The sequence below is a fragment of the Thamnophis sirtalis genome, unplaced genomic scaffold (assembly GCF_051295495.1).
Source record: "Thamnophis sirtalis isolate CommonGarterSnake01/CBP01778 unplaced genomic scaffold, rThaSir2_p1.2 scaffold_3, whole genome shotgun sequence".
NCBI classification, from domain to species: Eukaryota; Metazoa; Chordata; class Lepidosauria; order Squamata; family Natricidae; genus Thamnophis; species Thamnophis sirtalis.
The window spans coordinates 138591194-138616642 of record NW_028261383.1 but is presented as its reverse complement, the minus strand read 5'-3'; the positions used below and the strand labels follow the sequence as shown (position 1 = coordinate 138616642).

General features: G+C 42.8%; 1 protein-coding gene across 1 annotated transcript in view; it reads left to right on the top strand.

Moving 5' to 3' along the window:
- Window positions 1-8907: 8907 nt before the first annotated feature.
- The window catches only part of LOC106543432 (ABC-type organic anion transporter ABCA8), a 79038-nt gene continuing 62496 nt past the window's right edge, over window positions 8908-25449 (top strand). The window contains exons 1-7 of the mRNA XM_014059445.2: window positions 8908-9013; window positions 9721-9836; window positions 10912-11113; window positions 12582-12770; window positions 15406-15506; window positions 17008-17234; window positions 23758-23896. Of these exons, the coding sequence (XP_013914920.2) occupies window positions 9732-9836; window positions 10912-11113; window positions 12582-12770; window positions 15406-15506; window positions 17008-17234; window positions 23758-23896 (963 nt within the window). The 5' untranslated portion in view covers window positions 8908-9013; window positions 9721-9731. The remainder of the gene's footprint in view (window positions 9014-9720; window positions 9837-10911; window positions 11114-12581; window positions 12771-15405; window positions 15507-17007; window positions 17235-23757; window positions 23897-25449) is intronic.

The following is a 25449-nucleotide window of genomic DNA, read 5'->3' as shown; positions in this document are numbered from 1 at the left end:
TCTCTCTGGAATAGCAATCTAAACAGGGTCTCTTGAATTGATTTCTGACTTCTAAACAGACTGCCTGTACTATCATTTCCTGATGTACACAGGTGCCGCTTTTGTGACATCAAAGCCCTAAACTAAGAAGGGTCCTATGCTAGAACAATCTCTGATTGTTGTCTGATCATCTGGTCACTCGGACGTAGCCACGTAGCCTTCTTTGAAACATCCTCATATCATTTTTTTCTGTGCTTGCTACATGGGATGATGGCATCCTGATTAGAGTGTGCATACTTAACTTTATGAAAAAGTACCCTACAATATTTCATTTTTTAAAGTTTTTATTTTACACACATACCGTATTTTCACCCATATAACCCGCGGGTTATATGCGTTTTTTACATGCACAGCGCCCCCCTGCGGGGTATAAAAGTGGGCGGGGTATACGCAAAATATTTTACACAGATTAACTACCGGTAAAGGGAGAGCTTGGGACCACCACTTTCCTCGCGGCAGTGGGCTGGCTCGGCGGCTCGGGCTCCTTTTCTCCCTTTTCCTGCTTGGGTTTCGGGACGCCTTCGTGAAAACCCCACCCCTGGCTATGGGCGAAGCGACCAGGAAGAAGCAGGAGGTGAGAGGAAGCCCGGATTCTGCAGCCCCTCGCCTTCTCTGGGCTAGGAAGTCCGGCAGGAAGGGAAGGGGAGGAGGCGGCGGCGCGGCTGTGGCTCCGTTTTCACACACACACACACACACCTCCCTTCTTCTGCTTTGCTCTGTGAAAGGGCTTCACTGCCGAAGCATTTTGGTTTTAAAAAAAAAAACACCGTCCCTTTCTCTCTCCAGTTAACAGGGCCAACCCAAGTGGTGCATTTTATCTGGGAGATGCCACGCAACGAGGAAATCTCCTTTTGGGGGGGGGGGTGTGAGACGCTGACAGAAAAAGGGCAAGCAGTGTCCGTGTGAGGCGGCCTTGAGAGCTCCAAACGACCTACCGTACTGGCGGGCGAGGTTAGTTCTCTAAAGGCCGTTGAAAGCTCCGGGGAAACCCCTTTTTCCGCCCTCGGAGCCCCCGGTGCTTCCTCAACCCCCCCACACTTTTTCCTCTTTGGTTCACCCCACCCCCGCCCTCAAGGGCCCGGGACTCTGGGAAAGTGTGCAGCTGGGGGGGAGAGAGCGTCTACCGTTCCTCACGGGAGGCACTTCGAGCCCCACCGTATCTGAGAGGCTCTTAGTCGTCGTGTGGGAGAGGAGAGAAAGGTTAAAATGTTTTTGAAACATAAAAAGAATCCTTTGTGGGCAAACTTAAAGCTGCTGGGCTGCACGGGCTTGCTGTAAATTGAGGGCATGTTTTGCCTTTATTTATTTTGCCGCCTCCCCTTCCCTTCCTCGGAGGGGAACGCTCGGAGCAAAAGGGACCCCCGTCTCGTTAAAGCCGCATCCGACGCTTCACCTACAAACGATCCCGATTCTCCCGCGTCCTTCCTTCCTTCCCTCCCTTCAATGTACCGTACTCTTCCTATAAAGAGAAGGGAAGCGTGAACAAACTCCGGGCAGGAGATGGGCTCGCGTAGAGGTACCAGAAGTTTAACCGTTTCACCTAAGCCACAGCTCGTCCTCTCTTGGGACAGCCTTCCGCCGACATTAAAACGATGCGTGAACTTGCGAACAACTGTGGCAGGCACGGAAGGGAGGGAGGGAGCGAAAAAAGAAGCGAGAAATGGATATTTTCTCCCTCTCGTGAAGGGGGGAGGATCTGGTGCTTTCCGGCTCGGGCTCCTTTTCTCCCTTTTCCTGCTTGGGTTTCGGGACGCCTTCGTGAAAACCCCACCCCTGGCTATGGGCGAAGCGACCAGGAAGAAGGAGGAGGTGGGAGGAAGCCCGGATTCTGCAGCCCCTCGCCTTCTCTGGGCTTGGAAGTCCGGCAGGAAGGGAAGGGGAGCAGGCGGCGGCGCGGCCGTGGCTCCGTTTTCACACACACACACACACCCCTCCCTTCTTCTGCTTTGCTCTGTGAAAGGGCTTCACTGCTGAAGCATTTTGGTTTACAAAAAAAAAAAAGTCCCTTTCTCTCTCCAGTTAACAGGGCCAACCCAAGTGGTGCATTTTATCTGGGAGACGACACACACACACACACACACACGTGCGGCAGGAGGAGCGGCCTCCTCCGCGCTCTTGGCTGCCACAAACGCCACGCAACGAGGGAATCTCCTTTTGGGGGGGGGCAAAGCAGGGCAGTTTCTCGCCGTTCTGCGAAGCTGGGAAAGGATGCGGGAGTTTCCTTCTTCTTCCTGCCCCCCTCCGTCTCCCCGCTGCCACCTTTCAGTCTCCCCAGCCTCGTCCGGGAGAAGCGGCTTGGTGGCGTCTTCCTTTCGTACCCCGGTGCGCCTCCCTCGCCACCGCAAGTCGCCTTTTGCCCCCCCCCACCCAAATAATAATACTAAATAAGCAGGTGCCTCCCCTTCGCAAAGGCTCTTCGGCTTCAGGCAGCCAGCGGCTTCCCCGGGCTGCCTCGATGGGCACTGGCGAAGGGGCGAGAGAACTGCAGGCGGCTCGCTTTCCCCCGCTGTAATCTTGGGTTTGCGCGGGTGCCAAAGCTGCGTGGACGGCTTGCAAGCTGGCCGAGGTACGCCCGCAAAGGACCCGTCTCTGCCAAGCACCAGATCCCTCCCCCCTTCGCCAGAAGGGAGCAAAAAAAGAAGCCAGAAACGGCGAAGGGGGGAGGGATCTGGTGCTTCCTCCGCTCCTTTGTTATTTTTTTGCTCCCTTCTGGCAGGCGAGAGAGCATCTACCGTTCCTCACGGGAGGCACCGCCGTATCTGAGAGGCTCTTCGCCAGAAGGGAGCAAAAAAAATAACAACGGATTTCTCCCTCTCATGATTTCTGGCTTCTTTTTGTGCTCCCTTCTGGCGAAGGGGGGAGGGATCTGGTGCTTGGCAGAGACGGGTCCTTTGCGGGCGTACCTCGGCCAGCTTGCAAGCCGTCCACGCAGCTTTGGCACCCGCGCAAACCCAAGATTACAGCGGGGGAAAGCGAGCCGCCTGCAGTTCTCTCGCCCCTTCGCCAGTGCCCATCGAGGCAGCCCGGGGAAGCCGCTGGCTGCCTGAAGCCGAAGAGCCTTTGCGAAGGGGAGGCTTCTTCTTCAGACGCTACTGCTACCCTCACCGGGGTCGTTCGCCTCGCTCAGCTTTCGAACTGCACGGATTTCTGGGGTTGGCGGATGACGACGAAATAAACCGGCAAAAAAAAGGGGGGGCACCGGCTGGTCTTATCTAACCGAGAAGCCAAGCCAGCCCAAGCAGCGCACCTGCTTATTTAGTATTATTATTTGGGGGGGGGGCAAAAGGCGACTTGCGGTGGCGAGGGAGGCGCACCGGGGTACGAAAGGAAGACGCCACCAAGCCGCTTCTCCCGGACGAGGCTGGGGAGACTGAAAGGTGGCAGCGGGGAGACGGAGGGGGGCAGGAAGAAGAAGGAAACTCCCGCATCCTTTCCCAGCTTCGCAGAACGGCGAGAAACTGCCCTGCTTTGCCCCCCCCCAAAAGGAGATTCCCTCGTTGCGTGGCGTTTGTGGCAGCCAAGAGCGCGGAGGACGCCGCTCCTCCTGCCGCACGTGTGTGTGTGTGTGTGTGTGTCGTCTCCCAGATAAAATGCACCACTTGGGTTGGCCCTGTTAACTGGAGAGAGAAAGGGACTTTTTTTTTTTTGTAAACCAAAATGCTTCAGCAGTGAAGCCCTTTCACAGAGCAAAGCAGAAGAAGGGAGGGGTGTGTGTGTGTGTGTGAAAACGGAGCCACGGCCGCGCCGCCGCCTGCTCCCCTTCCCTTCCTGCCGGACTTCCAAGCCCAGAGAAGGCGAGGGGCTGCAGAATCCGGGCTTCCTCCCACCTCCTCCTTCTTCCTGGTCGCTTCGCCCATAGCCAGGGGTGGGGTTTTCACGAAGGCGTCCCGAAACCCAAGCAGGAAAAGGGAGAAAAGGAGCCCGAGCCGGAAAGCACCAGATCCTCCCCCCTTCACGAGAGGGAGAAAATATCCATTTCTCGCTTCTTTTTTCGCTCCCTCCCTCCCTTCCGTGCCTGCCACAGTTGTTCGCAAGTTCACGCATCGTTTTAATGTCGGCGGAAGGCTGTCCCAAGAGAGGACGAGCTGTGGCTTAGGTGAAACGGTTAAACTTCTGGTACCTCTACGCGAGCCCATCTCCTGCCCGGAGTTTGTTCACGCTTCCCTTCTCTTTATAGGAAGAGTACGGTACATTGAAGGGAGGGAAGGAAGGAAGGACGCGGGAGAATCGGGATCGTTTGTAGGTGAAGCGTCGGATGCGGCTTTAACGAGGCGGGGGTCCCTTTTGCTCCGAGCGTTCCCCTCCGAGGAAGGGAAGGGGGCAAAATAAATAAAGGCAAAACATGCCCTCAATTTACAGCAAGCCCGTGCAGCCCAGCAGCTTTAAGTTTGCCCACAAAGGATTCTTTTTATGTTTCAAAAACATTTTAACCTTTCTCTCCTCTCCCACACGACGACTAAGAGCCTCTCAGATACGGTGGGGCTCGAAGTGCCTCCCGTGAGGAACGGTAGACGCTCTCTCCCCCCCAGCTGCACACTTTCCCAGAGTCCCGGGCCCTTGAGGGCGGGGGTGGGGTGAACCAAAGAGGAAAAAGTGTGGGGGGGTTGAGGAAGCACCGGGGGCTCCGAGGGCGGAAAAAGGGGTTTCCCCGGAGCTTTCAACGGCCTTTAGAGAACTAACCTCGCCCGCCAGTACGGTAGGTCGTTTGGAGCTCTCAAGGCCGCCTCACACGGACACTGCTTGCCCTTTTTCTGTCAGCGTCTCACCCCCCCCCCAAAAGGAGATTTCCTCGTTGCGTGGCATCTCCCAGATAAAATGCACCACTTGGGTTGGCCCTGTTAACTGGAGAGAGAAAGGGACGGTGTTTTTTTTTTTAAAACCAAAATGCTTCGGCAGTGAAGCCCTTTCACAGAGCAAAGCAGAAGAAGGGAGGGGTGTGTGTGTGTGTGTGAAAACGGAGCCACAGCCGCGCCGCTGCCTCCTCCCCTTCCCTTCCTGCCGGACTTCCTAGCCCAGAGAAGGCGAGGGGCTGCAGAATCTGGGCTTCCTCTCACCTCCTGCTTCTTCCTGGTCACTTCGCCCATAGCCAGGGGTGGGGTTTTCACGAAGGCGTCCCGAAACCCAAGCATTTTTTTTTCTATTGAATTTCAAGATCTCTCCCTTGAGTTGAGTTCCTCCAACCCCTCCCCAGCTCGCCCAGGCTTTCTCCTCCGATTGGTTTTAATGGGTAGGTCCGATGGAATAGCGCTAATGTAATGTTTGCCGACGGCTTACTCGTTGCGGGTTATATAAGTGGGCGGGGTATACGGGAAACATTTTACACGATCTTGAAAATCTGCAGGTTATTCACGTGGGCGGGTTATTTGCGTGGGCGGGTTATATGGGTGAAAATACGGTAAATACATCAACAAGAACAAACACATGACTTAAGACAACATAGGAACAAAAAGTTCCATCATATATCATATAGCAGTTCCATATCGGTTTCTTTGCAGTTAGTGTTTTCCCTTCTATACCTTTCTATCTTACATTCATGGTCTCTTTATTCGTTATCCATTTTTATGTATAATTCTATATTTATTTATAGTTAGCTATTTTAACCAAATATTGTTTATCTATAATGTGCTATATATTCTTACTATCATTTATTCTCTTACATATAATTCTAGGTAAACATTCACATGGTTATTCTTTTTCTTTACCAATCTTATACTATTGTTATTCCATTTAAGAGATTATAGAGTACAGTTTGGATTGCATTGTTTACCATCCCAAGCGTCTATTATGACACCACCTTATTTTCTCTTTCTTTTCTTTTCTCCCTCCCTCCTTCTCTACTTCCTTCCTACCTCCTCTCCTTTCCCTTCTTTCTTTCCTTACCTCTCTCCTACTCTTACCCTCTCTCTTCCCCTTCTTACCCTCTCTCCTTCTCTTTTTCTCCCTTCCTCCCTCTTCTCCCTACAATATTTCAATATTGCTTGGTCTGGAGGATAAAAAATCAGTGGAGTTATACCTTCATTCCTATTTCTTAAATATATGTACCTTAAATTAATTCAATTTTTACTGAGAGTGATTTTGACTAAATACAACAAATCAAGGCTTGTGCATCTGACCTTTCTTTTCTCAGTGGTCAGTGGTCATATTTAATTTTATTTATTCAATTTATATGATCACTCACCATACCGTGGTCACTCTGGGTGGCTAACAATGTTTTGCTGCTGTTCAACCACTCAATTGTTTCTGACTTTATATGATGAATATCGTTTTATCCAGATGATGGGCCAGGAATTATCTGAATGCTCATGCTGGTGTCATTTGTGATAGTATCAAGTGAGCTTGTCTTCTCTTGGCCTCCTTTTTTAAATTACCTGCAATTGTGTTTGATTTTTCCAAACATCAAGGTTTCCTCCAGTGACCCTTGCCTTCACATGATGTGTCCAAACTAAGTAAGCTGTAGCTTTATATTAGTACTTCTAGTGAGCAACCTGGTCTTACGTCATCTGGTACTGAATAACTTGTTCTTGTGGTCCAATTACTATCAATAATTTTCCTTCATTCAGCGGTTTGGTGGATGGGTTTTCATGGTCGTATGACAATGTGATCTTTCCACCCTTTTGTGTTTTGTCCAGATACGTCTTAGCCTTTTTCCTGAGTACTATTTCAAAGCTTGTCCCTGTGAATGATTGAGCCATTCTTGAAAGATAAAATCACCCGCTATCTCAACTTCTCTATTTGCAATGGGTTGGCGTTGCCTTGCCTGTTGGCATAAATTTAGTTATTTTTCAAGGTTTCTGAAAGGCAGAAAGGATGCAAGGTAACCTTTACTCTGTATATATTTGCAGTTGTGTTCCATTTAATAAAATCTCTCTACTTCCTCCCAAACATTGCTGTGCTGTAAATCTGAGCCAAATCTATTGCCTTGTTGGACCAAACTATTTGGCAAATCCTAGCAGATATAAAAAACAAAAAGCTGAATGAGCAGGAATTATGGCTAGCAACAGACAGTAAAAACAAACACTTATACTTTGGACCATTTAAACTTTTCTTTAAAATTCAAAGCAGATGATGCCATTATAAAGTGAGAATTTGATTGCTTGGGGGGGATTTTGCAGTTCACTGGCCAAGCCTGTTTCACAATTTGTTTTGAAAATTGTGGAAGAACTTTTAGTTCATAGTGACTGCATAGTTGAAAGGAACATTGGAGGTATTATAACTCGTCATAAATTATCCAAAAAAACCCATCAATTTTGCAAGACACAATGCTGGATCTGTGAGGAACTCAAGGATGGGTCATTCTCTTAGATAGCTTATTCAAGGTTGTCTGACATCTTTCTTGAAGTGACCTTTATTACTCATATCATACAAAGCATCTCACCAGGGCAAAGCTAAGCCTTTTTACTCAGTCCTATGGACCCTCAATTAGAACTGAGATGCTTACCAGAGTGGCCTTGGAAGTCTGCTAGCATCAGAATCTGTGCAGGATCTGATGCTTTAGTCAAAACAACAAAAGTAGCCTTGCAATTCAAGTTCTGACCCATTCATGCAGTAGTATGACATCATGTTGTGACAACAAAAAGGATGGAACAATGAAAGGGTATAATGCTGCTTTCTTCATTTGAAGCCCCTGTGGAGGCTTCAGCCCAGGATGATATTCATCTTCCAGTGTAATTTTAATAATATACAGGCAAACTGTATTTATTCTGTCAGAAATCAAAACCTGGAAGTTATTGAGAGTGGATATGGTTCTGATTGCAAAAACAGTCTAATAAGAGGAACTCTTTAGAATAATGAGAAATCCATTGGAATTTGTATACAGACTAGGGTCCAATTAGATTTCTGGCTGCAAAAGAAACTCCTAATGGGCAGAGATCAATTTTTCATTAACAAAATTTTATTCCCCATGAAAGTATGAGAAAATGCCATGCTACTTTACCAATCTTGAGAGTCTTGTTGATTGAAAGTTGTATTTTACAACAATATTGCAAAGTTGTTGAAATCAACACAGTGCACCAGCAGGGCCAGCTGGTGCACTGTGTTGAGCCAACTACTACGCAGCAAAAGACATTGTGATATTTCGTATACAAAACTGAGCAGTTGATCTTTTTTCCCCACTTCTACCCTGGCCAATAACACAATCCTGAGGAAAAAGCTGTCTTTGGTGGACTATTATGAATTGTATAGTACACACAGAGTTTCCTCCATTCTCTCATTTCTGTGCCCAAATTCTCCCAATTGTTTGTTTAAGCAAATGCAGACTGACACACAAATCTAGCACAAGATGTCTCATCTCGTCCTGATTGATTGTTCTATCCAATGTGAAACATTGAGAGAATATAAGTAGCTGAGCCAATCAGTTGGACCACATTAATGCCGTGTAAGAATCCTTATCACACTGAAAACAAAATGGCTCAAGAGAAGCCCTATCTCAATCTCCATTCAGCATCTTCTATGTTATGCAGATCATTCACTCTACTTCAAGTTTGTCAAACTTGGCAATTTTAAAGTGTGTGGAGTTCAACTCTCATAATTCCCAGTTGCCAAGTTTGAGAAACATTTCTTTGTCTAATTGTAGGTCTTCAGCTCTAGGAGTTAAAGTCCACACATCTTATAGTTGCCAAGTTTGAGAAACACTGATCTACCTAAAGCTAGGGTTGAACCCCCAAAGACAACAAATCCTACAAATCTTAATCTCATTTTCAGATTTGTGTCTTAAAAATGCATATTTTTCAGCTAGGTGCAGGAAAAAAATATAAATGTTAATAAGTTATTTGTCTCTCTCAAACTCTGGAATATAACAAGTTCTTTCTCAGAAATTCAGCTGTGTGACTGATGAAACCTTCAAAACAAAGAAATCTGTTCAGCTTATTGGGAGAGGGAAAATCGGAGGAGAGAAAATAAGAACAACCAAGTATTGTGAAAAACTGGCTTTTTGGCTGGGTTAACGAATTGAAGGAATGAAAACATGAAAAAAATAGTAAGTTGTTGTAGCCCTCCTCCCCCAAACAAATCACATTCTAGATGGACATTGGTTTGATTCTGTAGCTGTCTTTAATTCCATTTCTTGTTCAAATTGATTAAGGTAAGGAATTCTGTGTTACTTTCTCCTGGCTGCATTAAAACAATAATCCAGTTGTGCAGAATACTATTTAGATATCAAGCATTATGTTTGACTCAATCTGCATATGTCTTACCTAGATTTATCTTGTTGAAGTGGATCCTGCTTCTGAGTAAAGCTGTGTCAGATTAAATTATGTTAAAAGAAAGATATTTACTCAAGTTTGTTAGGACATTGTGTTGTTGATTTTTCATTGGCAGTCTAAAGATTATGGATAAATTACTCTATGCATTGTTGGATGCTAATATGGACCTTTACTTGGACACCTGGAAAGGCTACTAAGTGCAATGGAGTAGATGGGAATTCTATACAAGAGATTTGATTGTTTTATGTTTTTGTCAGTCTATTCTATTGTATTTAGCTAAGGAAAAAGTGGCTCAAATACTCTTGGTCAAATAATTTTAAGTCAAAACCCTGCATGGCTTTCACCTGTATCGATCTGTTTAGGAAATAAATAAGTGCACAGAACATGACCCCATAAGCAAGGAAAGGAGGAGGATTGTAATGTTTAACTTGTGCCTCCCACTACAGCTTGCTTGATGTTAAGATTTCTTTTTTATTTCAAGCAAGCCTTACCATGCAGACGGAGTACATACGAAAAAGAAGCTTGGGTCAACAGACTGCTGCGCTCTTGTGGAAAAATATAATTCTGAAATGGAGGATGAGAATGCAGAGTTTTCAGGCAAGTGTCAAGCAGCAACTTTCACTTCAGTGAAAACAACTCCTCTTCCCTACCGTTACTCCCCATTGAGATTTCTTTTCTTCTGCTTTCCTTTCTCTATTTTTAAACAATGAAACAATGCAAAGAAGCATAGAAACAATGAAAAGTTGTGAATCTAATGTCAAAAATTGGACTAAAGATTATTTGTGTTGTGTTTATTGTGCAACTTGATGAATATAATTAGTTTTGAAAAGGGAGGTTGATACTTATGTGTGTCTGGGTTTTGGGTCTCTATCAGCAACTTTGCTAATGGTCTATGACGTCTCAAGAACTTTTAATGCAAGATAAGGGTACAGAATAAGAGGGAAGGGGCTTGGGTTCAGCTTAGAGACAGACCACAATACTTGACTGCACAATGACATAGCAGGGATGGTCTCATATTTGGAGGACTTTGAGGAGACAAAGACAAAAGGGGAAAAAATCAGTTTGTACATGTAAAGTCCAAAAAGTCCAATAAATAAATTTAAGAAAGGGCAAGTTAAAAGTCTTTAACTTCTTGCTAAAGGAATTTTAGCAACTTTCTTGAGTTGCTAACATTTCTTCTTATAACCAAAAAGAGGGCAGACACCATCAATTTAAACACTTTCCTTTCTGTGTAATATAGGGAAAATAAGAGGTTTTTTGAAAGGTAATCTTTTCAGTATCAAAATTAAAATTCTAACACTTTAGGAATAAGGGTGGTTCTAAAAGCATTTTTAAAGCTTCCTGCTACCTCCCATTAACCAGTCTGCTGAATTCAAGATGCCTTTTGGGGTTAAGAATAAATGTGTGGATAAGCAGAGCTTCCGCACTGGAATTAGAACTTCTCCCCATGCATATTTTATATGTGTTTCTGAAGGGTGTGATGCCAATTGGCACACATATAGACGCATAAATGCATGATGTGAGAGGATGTATGCAACATCCTAGATTCTCTTTTGCTATCTTTTCATTAGTGTAGATCCCCCAATGATATGCCTATCATTCAAAATAGAGCTGCAATCATTCCAAAATACTGTAATGGGTGTTATAACTTGAACATATTTCATATTTCCAGGAATGGTTTTGTTGCCTGGTTCTCTTCAGCATAATACTGTTATCAGTATTTGGAGTTTTATATCAGGAACCTGGCGAAATACCTCATGCTCTCCTCGGAAAACCTTCATTTAATATTACCGGAGTTAAACTTTTGTATGCTCCAAATACTAAGATGTCAAGAGAAATAATAAAGAAAATAGAAACACTCTCTCCTCTAAAAGGTATAAAAATCTGTTTAATTGTTTTCAAAGACTTCAATAGATGCTAATTTCAACTGGGCAGGTTTTGATTGAGTTTGGTAACTATGGAAAAAGAATTGCAGGTATCCTCCAGTGCTGTTCAAACAGCACATCAATTTAGACAAAGTGAGCAAGAGAACCAGTTAGGTCTGATGGTTAAGGCCCCAGGCTAAAAACCAAGAAGCTCTGAGTTCTAGTCCTGTTTTAGGCATGGACTAAAACATGGTGACTTTGGGCCAGTCACTCTTTCTCTCAATCCAATACACCTCACAGATTCGTGTTGTGAGGAAAATAGGAGGAGGAAGGAATATTAGATATGTTTGCTGCCTTGAGAAACTAAAATAAAATAAATAAATACCACTGGTATATAAATTATGACTGGGTTCATATATCATACTACCTGTAATTTGTCTGTGATGTTCTTTATATATTGTAATCAACTGATTTTGTCTAACCTGACAATAAAACATGTTTTCAGATGGTATATATTCTGACCCCTCTTCCGTCCAGTAACAAAAGCTGAGACAAGCTTAACTAGAATGTACTTTTAATAGCAAGAAGCCAAAATCTCGGTGGCTGAAACCCAAGCAAACAAACAGATAAGGACCTTGGCAGCAAGTCAGACAAATCTTGGCAGCAATTCAGACAAACCTTGGCAGCAATCCAGCCTGCCAAGTTAGTTACGTTCTCTTTAGTCAATGCGTTGACTTCTGCAAGAAGGGTGTGTCACAAGCAGTCTTTTTTATAGTCTGGAGAGGAGCCTAATGACCATCAGCTGAGCGCAATTACCTCCTGTAATTGCATAACTGTTCCTGACGCCGAGTAGCTCTTCGGTGGCGTGCATCCAGGAACACCTTACTGCTGGCTTCTGGATCACTCTCCCTTGTCTCCTCCCCACTGGTCCAAGGCTCAGGTGCCACCTGGTGACCAATCAGTCTCTCTGCACCCTGCTCGGAATCAGAACCCTGTCCAGGGTCCTCCACATCCTCCAGAGCCAACTCATAGGGCGCCTCGCTGTCGGAGTCTGGTGGAGCTCCAACGGCTCCTGCTGGGCCACAACAGTTATACCACTGTTTTTTTATGTGAGAAGCAAAAATTAAACAACTGTGGGAGGGCGGTTATAGATTAGTATGATGGGTGAACCCAGCCAATACATTATGCATAGAGATATGTTTGAGATCAAGATATCTATAGAATAGATGAATGAAAAGGCTTTGATCCTTCAATCATGCATTTCTGCTTTCCTATCTCCTTTTATTTAACTTAGGTATTAACAGAGTTTGGGCTACAAGATCAAATATCAATCTAGTTTTTTAATATTCTTTTTGCCAATTTTTTGGTAGTAACCCTTGAAATTGTTAAGTGATGTAGCTAATAAAACATCAGCATGCAAAGACATTTCTCTTTCCTATGTAGGATTTCACTTACTGACATGATTTCTATGCTAAAGGTATTGAGACAAAAGTGATGGAAGATGAGAAGACCATGAAAGATGAGAAGATCATGGAAGATGAGAAGGCCATGGCATCAGTGCAGGACTTAGATATTATTGGAGTTGTATTTCAAGATGAAATGTCCTATCGACTCCGATTTCCTCTCCATAGAACAGTTTTACCACACGAAGGACTTGCTTTTATAGGTAATTCAAGATGGCTGTTATCTCTGAATTACTTGTGTATGACCGTACTAAGCCATCAGATTAAGGCTCCATTTTATCTGAAGAAATTTGATTTTATTTTTAATAAATTAGTGTCTAAAGTTTGTCCTGTTGGATAGAAGTTAGTATTGTTAAGTAGGCATCAGTTGGTATATGAAACCCTAAACAAATCTAGGGGATTGGTTTGTTTGAAAGAGCTGCATGGTTTTGGAGCATATGGGTTTGAAAATGCTTGGAATGTATCCATGTAGTCACCTTGGATCGGGGGCGGGGGGAGAAGAAACACAAAAGAAAGAAAGAAAAACATAAAAGGAGAATGACTGCAGGAGAGAAACTATATGTCCTGTCTGATTAAGTTTTAGGGTTAGGGTTAGGATTGATCATCCAATGGAATGAAGAGGAAAGAATGCAAAAAGAGAGATAATAAGAGATATAAGAGATAATAAATAAGACAGATAGTAGCTACTTGGAAAATGGATATGTTTGGAATTATGCTAACTGGGAGTTTTATAGAGTATTTAGTGGAATGACACTGTGAAGCAACCTGTAAATTAAAAAAAAATGCATACAAGAGACAGGCTTACTGGTTCCACCACAAAACCGCAGTAGACTAAAGCGCGTGTGACTAAAGCGCGGTGACAAAACCGCAGCGTCAAAACCGCACGACAACAGCGCGCCGACAACAGCGCGCCGACAGAAGCGCGCTGTAACATAACCCTAAAAATAACCCTAAACCTAACCCTAAACCTAACGCTAAACCTACCCTAAACCTACCCTACCCTAAACCTAACCCTAAACCTAACCCTAAACCTTACCTTAAGTTAAATTGCGCTTCTGTCGTCGCGCTGTTGTCAGCGCGCTTTTGACATCGCGGTTTTAGCGCCGCGGTGTTGTCGGTGCGCTTTTGACGTTCGCGGTTATGTCGTGCCACGGGCTTACTTAGATTTATGGCCTCCTCTGTGGAAAAGAAGACAACAAATTTCCTACCAACAAAGTGGTAAGAGAATACTAAAAAAATGAGGATGAGGGAAAGATACTGTGTAAGGGAAGAAAGGGAAGAAACAAATATTTGAAAGAATATAGACAAAACAGGAAATAGTTATGATTATAATAGGCAGAAAAAATGGAGAAAAACTTAACAAAAAAGTATTTTGAAAATTAAGAGAAAAAATAATGAGTCTAAAATGGAATGATTAGAATTAAGCTGCAAGGAATGCTTGCTGTAGCGTTAGACGCATATTGGATGGAAATGTGAATATATGAAGGGAATGCTACATTGTTGACTGAGAACTTGAATTGCTTGCACTGAATGTTAGACAGATTGCATAATAGCAATGAAGTGCATGGATCTGAAATTAATGTATCAAACCTTAAAACAGTTATAGTTCACATGGAAAAGGAAATGAAATTGACAAGTTGTAAATAAATGGCAAAAAAATAAAGCAAGTAATTGCATTTGTGTGCTTTGGTAGAATGTTTATTAAAGATGAAAAACAAATGGAGAGGATTTGTTAATAAAGCTCTACTAACTTGACTCTATCGGCAAGATCTCAGATTGGGTGGCTTATAAAACTTGCACCAAATGTGGTATTTTAATACTTTTTATATCTCCTCAGTGTGGTGCATTATTCTTTCATTATTATTATTGGTCTCTATTTTGTTTTATCTACTTTTCTATGTCACCTTGAGTTGCTTTGTGGTTAGTTGGCTTATTAATTGAAATGATAATGATGATAATAATGTGCAAATGCTGATAGGAAGGCAGGGGTTAGCTTGCTGTCTGTGGCAAGGAATGAATGTTTGTCAAAGGAAGTAAAAATGGCTAAAAACACATTTCTGTCCACCTTGTTAAATGAAAGTGGGAGTTGTATATGTCAGGAAAAACATAAAAGTAAATTGAATGTGATATCAATAAGTTAAGCACATATGCAATATATTTACAGTGGTCATATAGCCTTTATTATAAAGGATGGTCCTGTTTCAGAAATCTGTTCTTTAGATTAATTTGATTTAATTATTTATTTCCTTGGTTCGTTCTTGAATTTTCCTTTGTAAAGTCAAGTTATAAACAGAAACATTAATTTTCTTATACTTATGGACCTCTTTCAGGATTATCCTTTATTTTTTTCCAAGAAACTATGATCATGTAAATATGTCTGATCCAGTTCAATAATGACAGCTCTTAAATTAGAGTCTTCAAATCAATAGTTTGAATGGAAATAAGAATTAGAAACAGCTCCCATTTTCTTCTTGACTTTAGATAGGAGGATGTATTATGCTGAGTATTGTTTAAGATGTCAGTGAGTTATATTGTCCTACTCTTGTGTAAGATAATTTTGGTTGGCTCCAGTACTTCAAGTGCCTGAGGAAATCGGTGAAGTTGGTAAAAAGTAAAGTAAAGTTCTTTCGTCTCTTTGCTCTTAGAAGAGCAGGAAACTCGGTGCTTCTCAAGCCTTTCTGATGGGCTGTTTTGTTCAAGACCTCAGTGCAGTGAATCATTTTCCTGGAGATCATCCGATCCAATGAAATACCAACTTTTTCCCAGTTAATAGGGACTGTTAATTTATAAGATTGAACATATAATATTGTAAAAGTCTGCTTTTCTCCTTTTTTGTAGATACGTGTTTCAACTTTTCTTCAATTTATTGTGAAAATCCAAGGTATTGGACTCAAGGCTTTGTCTCATTGCAATCTAGCATTGACGGTGCACTTATTGAAGTAAGTGGATAAGCCTTACTTTTACTTGCAGCAGTGGCAGCCACATTTTCTCAGTTTTGTTTGAACAACTTCTCTGTTCCTTTAATTTTATTTGCAGTTTCATATTTATTTATTTTATTTTATTTGCAGTTTTTATTTGCAGTTGCTGTTTATCCTACTCACTGCTTCTGGATCTCCCTGCGCTGTAGAGTAAAGCTCAGGGACGTGCAGTCAGGGGAGGCAGGGCCTCACCACTGTCATCCTGAAAAGAAAAAAAAATTAAAAGGAAAAAGGCTAAGGTAGTTGCTGCCAGATTCACAGTGGATGACTCTGCTTAGTGCTTAACTACAGGGGGCGGCGAGAGAACCACGTGCCTCCTTTAGACTATCTTTATGATCACTTGAGCAGAGTTAAGCAAGGGTTAAAAGGCGAAAAATTCCTTATGCAAAGGAGGCACGTGGTTCTCTCGCCTCCTCCTGCTATGGCAGCAGCAGCCTTTGCCTTTTTCTTCTTACATTTTTTACATTTTCATCATGGCAGACAAGAGGAGAGTCAAAATCCTCTGTGACAGCTGGAAAAGGTATGTGGGTCGGACGGAGGGAGGGGGGAGGAATTCAAAATTATTGTAATTTGTAAGTAATTTTTTATTGTGAGTAATTTGTGTGTGTGTGCGTGTGTGCGTGTGTTGTTTCTTTACTTCATTCAAACAAACTCTCTCTCAATTTGAGAGAGAGTTTGTTTGAGAAGAGAGGAAAGGGGGAGAGGCAGGGAGGTCAGCCTTGTTTGAGAAGACAGGGGCAGCCCGCCGGCAGAGGCGGGTCTTTTACCCGCCTCTGCTGGTGGGCTGGCACTTTTTTTCTTTTGCCTGCTGTGCCCGCCTTCCCTTTCTCCTCTCCCCCACCACCGGGAGCCCTGTCCTGCTCCCCTCTCCATTTCCTCCTCTCCCCTTTGTTCGCCGGCTGCCACCTCGCACCCCGCTTCCTCCGTTCCTGCCGCTGTGTCCTACAGAGGCGTCTCACATGTATGGCGGTCATAAACATGAGACACCTCTGTTGGGGACAGCTTGGGGATGCTGCTTCACTCCACCGCCACGCTCCGCCTTCTCGCCACCGCCTCCTCCATCCCTGCCGCTGTGTCCGACAGAAGCGTTTCGCGTCTATGGCGGACATAAATGCGAGACACCTCTGTCGGGGACAGTGGTGGGAATGCTGCTTCTCGCAGCCGCCAAGCTCTTGCCTCACCAATCGTAAACCTCACTGCACGTCACTGGTAAAGCTCATTCTAATCTACACAGAGAGTACACAAGTGCTTTACTTTTCCTAAGTATGTCATTTTCTTGATTCCAGTATTACATTGTTAGGTTTCTGTATCAGGTCAACATACGTACAATACATATATACATACATACATTAAATAATTCAATTATTTTTTTCTTTATAATGTAATTGTCCAGGCGGCATGGCATATCACCTATGGAATAAGTTATCAGTAATTTTAAAAATGTTTTTGTCTTTTCTTCTAGAGGATCACCAATCACTCTGTTTGGGAAGAAATGACTTCTATTAATGGCATCCGTATGAAATCACCTTCTGTTACAATAGGATCTGAATTACAAGATGGTGTGTTGCTTTGGACCTTATCACTGTGTTTTGCTCCATTTATGTATTTCTTGACACTAACTCTTTCAAGAGAGAAAAGGAAATTAAAGGAGTTGATGAAGACGATGGGACTACGAGATGCAGCATTCTGGTGAGCTATGAAATTGGCTATAATCTCTTTTTCTTAGTTTAGTCTCTCTGGCAGGTTCTTACAAGAAAGAAAGAGGATGAATACATGCCAGCCGGAAAGCTCAGCACAGAATTTAACAAAGCTCTGATCCTGGAGCTGGTGCTGTAAATAGTAGCTCCATGTTGGATTCTATTTCCTTTGGACCTCTAAATACTTATGTGACTGATGCAGAAGTGGGTTTTGTCCAATACGGTACGGTACGGCTAAATAGATAGTAGAAATCGGCCGTACTGTAGCATACCATTAAAACTTATGTCCTGGCTATGCACCCTTACTGGTACGGTCCCCTGGCCTGGATCCACACCATGCATGCCTCACCCAGTCAAGGCTCCAAGGTTGGAGGCACCCAGGGAGGAGTGGGGGAATGTTGCCCATATGCCTGCCCCCTCCAGAAGCAAATGGGCGGGCCCTGGGATGGTCAGCAGCCCATGCACTGCCACCATGTGGTCACTCTGGGGGCGCAGTGCCTGCCCGAATGTGGCTGCAGCTGTCAATGGGACATGAAGGAGCCGCCATCCAGCAGAGTGTTCCAAGGTCAGTGGGTTGGCGGGGAGGTTGCATGGAGCTGGAGGCAGCAGGCCGGTGGGTGCCGAGGACTCCTTGGATACCTGCAATGGGACATGGCAGCTGCTGGGCAGCCGCTCCTTCATGTCCTGTTGCTCCTTCGCATCCTGTTGCAGTTGGCTTTCTTCTGGCAATCCTTCATCTCCGGGGCAGAAGGTCACTCCCAGCCAGGTAGGCTCTCCAGGAGAAAGCCAACTGCAACGGGATGTGAAGGAGGCACGAGACAGCCCAGCAGCTGCCGTGTCCCATTGCAGGTACCCAGGGAGCCCTCGGCGCCCACTGCCCTGCTGCCTCCAGCCCCAGTTGGTGGGTCAGCTTTGTAAGGTGCCATATATTTTATGGTGCATAACATCTAGTTAGGTTCACCTAAGGGAAAGATCATTGATAGGACTTTTACCTTACATAGGGTAAGGATCTCCAATATTGGTCAGAAGAGAAGGTATTGCAGGCATTTGAGAGGGTAACTTCAACCTATGAATTTATTATGAACTAGCTGTACCCGGCCACGTGTTGCTGTGGCCCAGTCTGGGTGTAGTGGGGCGACGGGCGGGTGCTGCCATTGGTCAGGACTTGGGGCTGCTGGGCCGGGCAAGGCTGGTTGGGGGAGACGATGCCGGGGCTGTCGGCCTTGGGGAAGTTGTTGAGCATCTCCTTAGAGGAGCTGTGCTCAGGCTCCCCCAAGTCGGTGGCTTGGGAGAGTGAGATGTCCAGGATTTGGAGGAGAAGTCCTCAGTGTACCGCCTCACGGAGCACCCAAGGGCTGCCCCAGCCCCGCTTCATCTCAGGCTGAAACCGCTGCTATCGCCCCGTCGGAGCCACCTTGGCGAGGCCGTAGCTGGCTCACTGGGGGGGTGGGGGTGGAGAGCGGCTGGCCGGGCTGAGGAGATGCTCCACCTCCTCTGGAGCTCCGCAGGGCTGGCTGGGGGTAGGCCGGCTTAAGAGCGGGGAGAGGCAGCTGAGGGATGGCGCCACTGGCGCCCCATTGCAGATAGCAAAGGCCTGGCGGGAGGGGAGGGGAGAGAGGGGAGGCAAAGGGCTTCAGCTCCCCTTGGCAGAAATGGCCGAAGCTCATCAGAGGAGGGACAGAAAGAGAAAAGGTACGGCCGCAGCCCAGCCACACGTATAAAGGGACCGTCGGGATGAAGCTGGAGAGAGGCCGGACTGTTCTGAATATACTATACTCACTAAATGAACACTATGGTAAACGACACAGCTCAATTCCAATGCAATGTCACATGAAATAATTAAATCAAAATGAAAATAAATCAAAATCTATGAAAATTCAATATAACAATGCAATCGGAAACATTGAAATGGAATCATGAAATATTTAGTATAGCATGTGTTGCTTTTATGTCCACCAGATGGCACTGGAAACATTGAAATGGGATCATGAATTTTTTTAGTATAGAGTGTGTTGCTTTTACATCCACCAGATGGCGCTGGTTTTCAAAAAAGCATGTTTTTACAAAAAATCATTTAGCGATTTTGAACAAACAACCATTACATTTTTATTTATATATAAGGTAAGATTGGGTCGTCCCATAGCTGTTGCTCATTGGATTTAATGAAGTTTACAGTTGGCTCACCTCCTCTTCTAAGTGAACAGTTATGTTTAAAATTCTCTCTTTTGACTCAGCCATTCTTTTCTGTATTTTATGCAACTAACTCTACCCAAGAGTCTGCTAACATTCACTGCTGCTTCTAATTCTGCTTTTATCACTTTTAATTTCTTAGATATATCTGCACCCACTAAGTAGACCCTCAAGTGGAACAGATGCTTTTTTTATCCCCTTGAACATTTCTTTATACTGTTGCACATTTATTTATGCTCCTAAAAACTCAAATAATGCTACTCTGTGTAGATGCACCATAAAGCATCTTTCTTTCCATGGATCACCCTCCAATTTAAATACCCAATATCTCAACTTGGAGCAAATGTCTTTGGGATGTATTTAACAACCCTTGCAAGTATGTTTTTAGGAGTGGGGTTGGAAGAGGCGTAATGTCACTAGGGTCTCCTCCAAAACTGGATCATCTGCTCAATTTAGAAAATTGCTTCTAGCAACCTAGGTTTGACCATGTTCTAGGTCATTTGGATCAATTTTGGCAGGACCAGAACTCAAGCCCAATGGCATTCTAGATGGATTTTACTCCACAGCTCTGCTCTCTTAAAGGAGAATTAGCTATGGAGAAAAATGGAGAGTATAAAAATAAAACAACATGTGAGCTAAAAGGACTTCAACACAGAAGTAATTCCATAGAGAACAAGGAGCCTTACAGCAACTTCCTTAATCAGCCCAAGATGTCACTCCTCTGTCTAAACAAAAGAGATGCCAAAAACTGACTTCCGGGGGGAGGGGCCTGCCGTCGCTGGTGGCTCAACGGAGCTGCCCTCAGAGTTCTGGTTCGTATATCTACAAGATCTATAGATATCTCTTTTTTCAGGCAAGAAAGAAGCAGGGAGGAACTCAGTCATTAGAATCCTCTTTGTAGTTCACAGCTTCTTTTTTTTGGCTGTGAACAGAGAAGAGGGTTCAACAAAAGCTGAGTTTTTTTTTTTTTACTCCGGCCAGATCTTCTCAGCTGTATTTTTTCAGCTCAAGGCAAGTCACACACACCCCCTCAGGACAAATTTTTGAAATTAAGTTATTTAAAATCAATCCGAGCAGTGACCATTCCTGAGAACCCTTTTTTTATTATTATTCAAAATACCAGCTTCAATTTTATAAAAAAACTCCTTTGTTTAATTGCTTTTCAAAATGACGATTTTATAGCTTCCGCATTTGATATATGATATCCACCTTCACCTTCCTGGCATAGAATCAAGGGAATAACTTCTCACAAATTAATTAGCCCTGTTTCCTGGAAGACTTCTCTTTATTAATTGCCAAAAGTTTATTGAAAGTATCTTATCTTAAATCAAGGTGAGCAGAGACTTTGTTTGTTTCCTTTTTATAATGGCTCCGAAATCAAAGCAGTCTAGACATTTTTTTAACAATACATCCCAAGCAATTGCTATAAAGCCGCAGCTCTTGCCTTCTACGCCCTCTACTGGAGATTTGTTAACGAAAGAATTTCTTTTTGAAACTCTTAAAGAATTTAGGGAGGAAATGAAGCCACTTATCTCGGACTTATGTGACAAGCTTGATGCCAAGATTGCTCAAAGAAAGGAGGATATGATCGGGGTCATAACTGTAATGACAGATTATATTGCTGGAATGGAAGATAAACTGGAGCTCTTGGAGGAAGCTAATTCTAATCTGACATCTAAAATTGAAGTGTTGCAACAGGAAGTTGAAAACGCAGAAAAACAACTTGTTATGACAAATTATAAAAAGACAGCGTTCGCAATAAGAGTTAGGGGATTGCGTGAAAATGAACAGGAGAATTTGAAACAGACTTTTTCTGAGGCTTTCAGTCATTTTGTGGGAAGTCCGGGACTCAACTTTGATTGGCAGATCCAAAAAATTTACCGCCATAATTCATGGGCAGCAAAACAGAGACAGCTTCCGAGAGATATAATTATATATTTTGCCACAAGAGAATCCAGAAATGCGATATTACAAGAGTTTTATAATAACAGGCTGCGAATTGATGGACAGGACTTGATCGTTTTCAAAGAAATACCACCCCAAATGTTAAGAGCCAGGAGAGACTATGCTTTTCTAACTAAAGAACTCAGAAATTGTCAGATACAGTACAGATGGGATGTGCCATTTGGTATTATAGTTACATTTGATGACCAAAGACATCGCCTCAACTCTGTTTGGGAAGCCCGAGATTTTTATTATAAGATCCTAAAGGCAGGACATCCTGAATTACCTGGACTTGGAGAAAGACAAGGTGAAGTAGAAGAGAAACAACAAAACACACAACTACAAGGCGGGAGGTATCGCTTTGCCCCTCCGGAAGGGCAGAAGAGCAGAGAACAAGGATTTAGTTATGCTTCCAAAACATTTGCTTAATTCTTAACTTGAATAATACTTTGTGACTTCTGTCTTGTATAAAATGGTATAGTTGTATACCGATGAAGAGACATTAAGGCTGAAAGAAGTGATGCTGATTTCCTCGGAAAATATATTGTATGGGACTTAAAAAAGACTTGATGGATAACTCTGAACTTTTATATAAATTGTTTATGATCTATTTTCCAGGGTGAGGAGGGCGGAGATCGTGATGTTCCTGGATTGTGGTTTAGGATGAATGGAGTTGGGAAGTGTGGTGTAGATGGGAGGGTAGTGAAGGTTCTATTAGAGCTTATTTTGAGCCAGAATGTAAGTTGATTTTTATATAAACTGTTATTTGAATATAATGTTTGGAAGGATATACCCAGGGAATTTGCAGGAAGGTGGAGCAAATATGAGAGGAGTACGGATGAAAATAAAATATATATATGGACACGGGTAGAGGCAGGATGAGAAGAGTTGGAAAAGGAAACCGAGAGAAGTATTTGAGATGTGTTTAAATTGCTTTATAGAGAAGGAGGTTAAAAGGGACAAATTAAAGGTCTGGAAATAGACAGATATTTAGATAAAGAGATAAGGCCCCTAGCTAGAGTAGAATTCTATTTGATTAACTTATTTGGTTTCAATATAGTTTGAAATCCTGCAAGTAATAAATTAATTGAGATTAGGAATGATGTACATTGTTTAAGTTTTAATAATGATGGGAAGCTGAGCTCAATGTAGAGAGTTTATTGATTTTTCCCTTTTTTTGTTTTTTTTATTCCTTTCTTTTTTCCTTTATCTTTTATCTTTTAATTTTTAATCTATTTGGTTTTAATATACTCTAGACCGTGTTTGATAAAAAGCTATGCCGGGTATGGGATCTGGGAAGTCGGAAGGGGGCTTGGGAGGGGGGTTTACTGGGGGGAAGGAGGGAGGGGGGAAATATAGTTTCAATTTCCAAAACAATAAGAATGCACTTGTATACTGCTGCTCTTTTTTCTTTTTTTTCTCTTTTCCTTTTATTTTCCTTTTATTTTCCTTTCTTTCAATTTTAGTATAAAATACAAATCAAATAGATTAATGAATAGTAGAAATACACTGAAGCGAGGAGTAGAGGGAAAGAAGAGGGGAAGAGGGAGGAGTAGAGAGGGAGTGAGAGGGGAATGTAAGGAGGGTGAGATGGAGGGAAGGGGAGAAAGGAATGTCTGAGTGGGAGGGGAAGTAGAAGAGGGGAATGCTGGAGGGGAGAAATGAAAGTTGGAGGGGGAGAAGAAAGGGTGTATGGAGGATGAAGTGTTATGTTGGTTTTCTATAGTGGAATAGAAGATGAGTTGTGTTTATTGTTTTCTTAATTGCACAGTATATAAGTGATTGTACAAAATGAAAATGAAATAAAACAGTTAATACACACAAAAAAAGAGATGCCAAAAACTGATAGCCATGAAACTGTTTTCTAGATTCCTTTAGTTGACAAAAGAAGTTTTCAAGAAGAGCCAGTAAATCCTCATTCTGAATAGCAAAAGGAAAAGACCCACGAACCATATTACCTTATGTGGATATTCTTTGATTACATATGTCATTGTTTTAGGGATACATCTGCTTTATCTTTATTTAGAAGAGTCATCCTTGGCTCATTGGTGTTGATCAGCCAAAACATTTAAATAAAATAATAATTTTATTTTTCTGACACTCCTTGAATTGTTGTAGACAAGGGGTCATGGAAAGGCTATTGAAGGCCTCCACTCTTCTTCATATTGGTCTTCTGTTCCTAACAAGATATGCCTGCCAAATGCCATTTAATAAGAGCCACAGTTTCACAGTCACAAGAGAAGCCTTTCCTGCAATCAATGTTTTTTTTCCTGTAGGCTAGGGCCATAATATTGAGCTAAACTGGACAAATACTTTAGGGAAGGTAGAGAAAAATGAGATAAATGTTATCAAGAAGCTTAACAATGTCTTTTTCTTCATAGGCTCTCCTGGGGTTTGCTATATACCATGTACATCTTAATTCCAAGCATGGGGCTGACGTTTTGTCTGAAAGCTACACTTTTTTACCTAAGCAGCAGTTCTATCTTATTTGTCCTGTTTTTCCTTTATGGCATTTCATCTGTAAGTCTTGGCTCTTTTGTCTAGTTATATGAAAGATAGGAAAAACCATATCTCTCTATTTGGATTAATTGACATTTATTTGATAAGCCGACTGCATCTTTCCAGAGAATATTGAAAATATGGGAACATTCGTTTCTTGAAAAATCACAGGTCTGCAATTAAAAAGCTGTTTGATTATTTTCATCTAATTTCCATGTATTTTGGTGTGCTGAAAACAAATAAAATATTGAAAAAACTCCTAGACGTCATGATTTGCCACAATATGCAAAATTGTCTTCAAATTTATCATTTTTTTAAAAAAAATGGTATTTTTTTATATTATGGGTTTTTAACCAAATTTAAAGTCCAAATTACTATTAATTAATTCACATAAGTGCATTTAAGATGTAAAATGCCAAAAAAACCTTAAAGGGTTTGTCCAAGTTATGTAAAAAAAATAGCACTATAAATCTGATGGTCAGCAATATATACATAAGCTAAGCAAGTTTTAAGTCTGTGCTTCTAATGGTAGAAGGGGTTAATCTTTCCTGAAGAATCCAGTGGGAGGGAGACACAGGGCAGATAGCAGCATCTCCAGTCAGTGCAGGGGGCATGGCCAGCACTGTGACGTCTTGTGTACAGACACAGAGCTGCTCTCTCCTGCATGCCACACTTGTGCACGAATCATCATCAGGTTCTTGATTCTAGGCTGTTCACATTTTTTCATCACAATTCATGTTAGCTTGTCATTCTTCAACCGTTATGTTATGGCTCTGCGAAAGTGTATTAATTTGCCAGACAGTTTCTGTTTCATCTGTGGTGAATATACAGTGTTGAAGCAAATGCAGAATATTACAGACTTTGTGAAAAAAATATACTTTGCATACTTTGGACTAAAAATTGGAGATCAAGATAAAGTTTGGGCGCCTCATAAAGTGTGCAAACGGTGTGTTGAGGACCTCCGAAACTGGTTCAAGGATAAGAAAAAATCTTTCCGTTATGGGATTCCTATGGTATGGCGAGAGCAAAAGAACCATAGTGATGACTGTTATTTCTGTTCATGCAATGTGAAAGGGTTTAATTCCAAATGGAAGCATTCCATTTCATACCCCAATCTTCACTCAGCAATTTGTCCCATCCCCCTTAGCACAGATATACCAGTACCCAAGCCTCCTGCTACCTTGGAAGAGATACCTAGCTCCGATAAAGGTGAAGTCATACTTGAACCAGATGACGAATCAAGTTCTGACTTTGAAGATGTTACAAGACAAAAATTGTTTTCTCAGGAGGAGATGAATGATTTGGTAAGAGACTTGACTCTTCCCAAAGATGCCACTGAGTTACTCGGATCAAGGCTGAAAAGCAGGAATTTATTGTTGCCAGGAGTGTCATCTTCATGGTTCAGACATTGTGAAAAGGAGTTTGTTCCTTACTTTGCCCAGGAAGACAAGTTGGTTTATTGCATCAATGTCGAAGGTCTGATGGGTCAATTTAAAATCCAGTATGATTCAGAGCAATGGCGTCTTTTTATAGATTCTTTAAAAAGAAGTCTCAAAGCAGTTTTACTCCACAAC